This window comes from Cryptomeria japonica, chromosome 10, assembly GCF_030272615.1.
Source record: "Cryptomeria japonica chromosome 10, Sugi_1.0, whole genome shotgun sequence".
NCBI lineage: Eukaryota > Viridiplantae > Streptophyta > Pinopsida > Cupressales > Cupressaceae > Cryptomeria > Cryptomeria japonica.
This window is the reverse complement of record NC_081414.1, coordinates 217,154,431-217,157,625: the sequence shown is the minus strand read 5'-3', so window position 1 is coordinate 217,157,625 and position 3,195 is coordinate 217,154,431. Positions and strand designations below refer to the sequence as shown.

Genomic DNA, 3,195 nt, shown 5'->3' with positions numbered 1-3,195 from the left:
ACGAAAACGAAATGTCGCCTGTTAAGGCGAAGGCTCGTGGTTAAAAAATTCGATCAATGTACGGTCAGCGCAGCCAGCGGAGCAATTCAGTCCAACCAGATTTAGCCAACAGATCCATGTTTGTGTGGTCAAGAGTCCCAATAAGTTTACAGTCTTCGTTCAAACTTGGAATTGGAATTGGGAATTCTCCAGCTTCCAATGAATTTCCGGCCACTTTCTTCAGATTTTCTAAGTGCTTTAATTCCATGATGGAATTACCGGACATTTCACACTAAAACTGTTTTTGACTCGATTGCGACAAGAGCCCTGGTGGGGATACTTCTCTCCTTTTCCCTCCCCTGCCACGGGTATAAATAAGTACCACCTTTGAGCACATCTCATCTACAAAGTGTGTGCATTAAATTTTTTGTATAGAAAAGCTCTGTAAAATCTCTGTACAATCAGCAATGGAGAGCTTAGCGAAATGTGAGGCGAATTATGTGGCTTTGACGCCTCTGAGTTTTCTGGAAAGAGCAGCCGTGGTGTATGCAGAGCGTACGTCTGTAATCTATGGCGACGTGAGATTTACGTGGGCACAGACTATGGATCGATGCCGAAGGGTCGCTTCTGCACTCGTGAATTCTCTGCAAGTACAAAGAGGCGATGTGGTGTCCATTCTGGCACCCAATGTGCCTGCTCTGTACGAATCCCATTTTGCAGTTCCCATGGCCGGAGCCGTGCTGAACACCATTAACACCCGACTGAATGCTTCCAATGTGGCCACAATTCTCTGTCATTCCCAAGCCAAAGTCCTGCTCGTGGATCACGAGCTCCTGGGGCTAGCAAACGAGGCACTGGCGTCCATGGCGGGTGCCCATTTGCCTCGTGTGGTCGTCATACACGACGATCCCTTTGCAAAAGGGATGATCACATACGAGGATTTGGTCCGTGGTGGAGACCCGTGCTTTGAATTCCTGAGGCCCTCTGATGAGTGGGACTCAATTGCTCTGAATTACACCTCGGGAACCACTTCGGCTCCCAAAGGAGTTGTGTATAGTCATAGAGGAGCTTATTTGAGCAGTCTCTCGATGCTTTTGCTTTGGGAAATGGGAACTGAGGCTGTTTATCTATGGACTCTTCCTATGTTCCACTGCAACGGGTGGACGTTCACTTGGGCCGTGGCGGCCCGAGGGGGAACAAATGTCTGCATTCGGAGCACCTCTGCGGGGGAAATTTACTCCTCCATTGCCCAACACCGAGTAACGCATCTCTGTTGTGCGCCCATTGTGTTCAACATTCTGTTGAACGCCAAACCCGAGGAGAAACGCCCGGTTGTTACCCGGGTGGACGTTCTGACCGGCGGTGCGCCTCCTCCGGACGCCGTGGTTGCTAAGATGGAGGCAATTGGGTTCCGTGTGACGCACGCCTACGGGCTCACGGAGGCCACGGGTCCTGCTCTGGCTTGTGAATGGAAAACCGAGTGGGACGGTCTGACAGTGAAGGAGCGCGGAGCTCTGAAACGGAGGCAGGGTGTGGGAGTGCTTAGTTTGGCGGATTTCGATGTGAAGGACCCGGAGAACATGCGGAGCGTGGCTCGTGATGGGGCAACGATGGGGGAGATTATGATTCGGGGGAGTAGTCTTATGAAGGGGTATCTAAGGGATGAGCGTGGAACGGCTGAGGCTTTTGCTGGTGGGTGGTTTCATACAGGGGATGTTGGGGTTGCTTATCCTGATGGGTATGTGGAAATTAAGGACCGGTCGAAGGATGTTATTATATCTGGTGGGGAGAATATCAGTAGCGTGGAGGTTGAGTCTGTGCTTTACTCGCATCCTGATGTCACTGAAGCTGCCGTTGTGGCCATGCCGCATCCTCACTGGGGAGAGACCCCCTGCGCTTTTGTTCTGGCCAGGGGGGCTATCACAGAAGAGGATGTTATTCGCTTCTGCAGAGATAAGCTTCCTCATTATATGGTCCCCAAGGCTGTTGTTTTCATGGAGCTGCCCAAGACCTCCACTGGGAAAATTCAGAAGTTTCTTCTCAGAGACATGGCCAAGAAGTTGGCCTCCGGCGTTGCCCCTTCTAAGACAGCCCGCAAGAAGCCTGCAGCAAAACCCAAACAGCAAAATCGATCTGTTTCAGTCTATAATGATCAGCAGGAGCAGCACTATGTTGTTGCTCGATCTAGGCTATAAGTAATTATGAGTACAGTGGTGTTTAGGTGATTTGTATCTGGGCTTGACCCAAGTTTCATTTACGTACATAGTTAATACCCATACATAAAACATTGTAGTAAAGACGTTATTGGTATAAAGTCCTGACCACAATATATTCACTAGCAAAATGCCACCATATAGTCATCCACCATTTTTGTACCGAATTTCATTTAGTCAAAGATGTTGTCAATTCTAGTATCTGTTTGTTTTCATTTCTAGTTTTTGTCTGCTTCGATCCAGGGTATCTGGAATTGATGATGCACCTTGTGGGTATCATTACTAACTTGAAAATGTTAGATTGGATTATAAAATTTCAATAATTTATTGGGTTTGTAATTTATTGCCGCCCACGAACTGATCCAACGTGAAGGTGCATTTCGCTGTTGTCGTAGGTAGTGACAAGAGATTTCTTTAACGAATTAAACTGACATCTTTACCGGCCGACAGGTGGTTCTGTTCTTTGCTCTGGTTGATTAACGTTGGCATATAAATATATAAACACTTGGTTGATTGTTGCTTTACGAATCATTGCTTGGGGAAAGACGTCGTTCAGATTAGTCAATTAGTATTTTGATAACTACACAAAAAAGTAGCGCGTATAGTCATCTGCACACTCTGAAATGATTCGATTGTTTATTCTGAAAGAATAGATATAACAGTAAGGAAAGGGGAAATAAATATTAATACTTGCAGCAAACAATAATATTGAGAATGATAAACATGTTTCAGCCACAATTGAGAATTGAGCAAACGAGCGTGTAGGAAAAAAATAAAATCATACGTTGCAATTTCTAAACAATATTATTGGTTGCACATGCAATTTTCATTTTTTCATCTTTACAAACAGCAAGGCCAATGCCCTTAAAGAGTTCGCAGCCTTAGAAAAAAGGCAGGGAAAATTTTTTATAAACACTGTTCAGAACCATAATGCTTGTTGTATACATGTAGAGGTGACTCCAATATACTCTACTTCTATAAATAAAAGAGCAAACAGATTATT

General features: G+C 45.6%; 1 protein-coding gene across 1 annotated transcript; it reads left to right on the top strand.

Annotated features, from left to right (window-relative positions):
• Window positions 1-398: 398 nt before the first annotated feature.
• On the top strand, window positions 399-2,381 carry LOC131054228 (trans-cinnamate:CoA ligase, peroxisomal). Its single transcript, XM_057988684.2, has one exon. The coding sequence runs from the start codon at window positions 447-449 to the stop codon at window positions 2,172-2,174; it is 1,728 nt and encodes a 575-aa protein (XP_057844667.2). The 5' UTR covers window positions 399-446; the 3' UTR covers window positions 2,175-2,381.
• The last annotated feature ends 814 nt before the right edge of the window (window positions 2,382-3,195 follow it).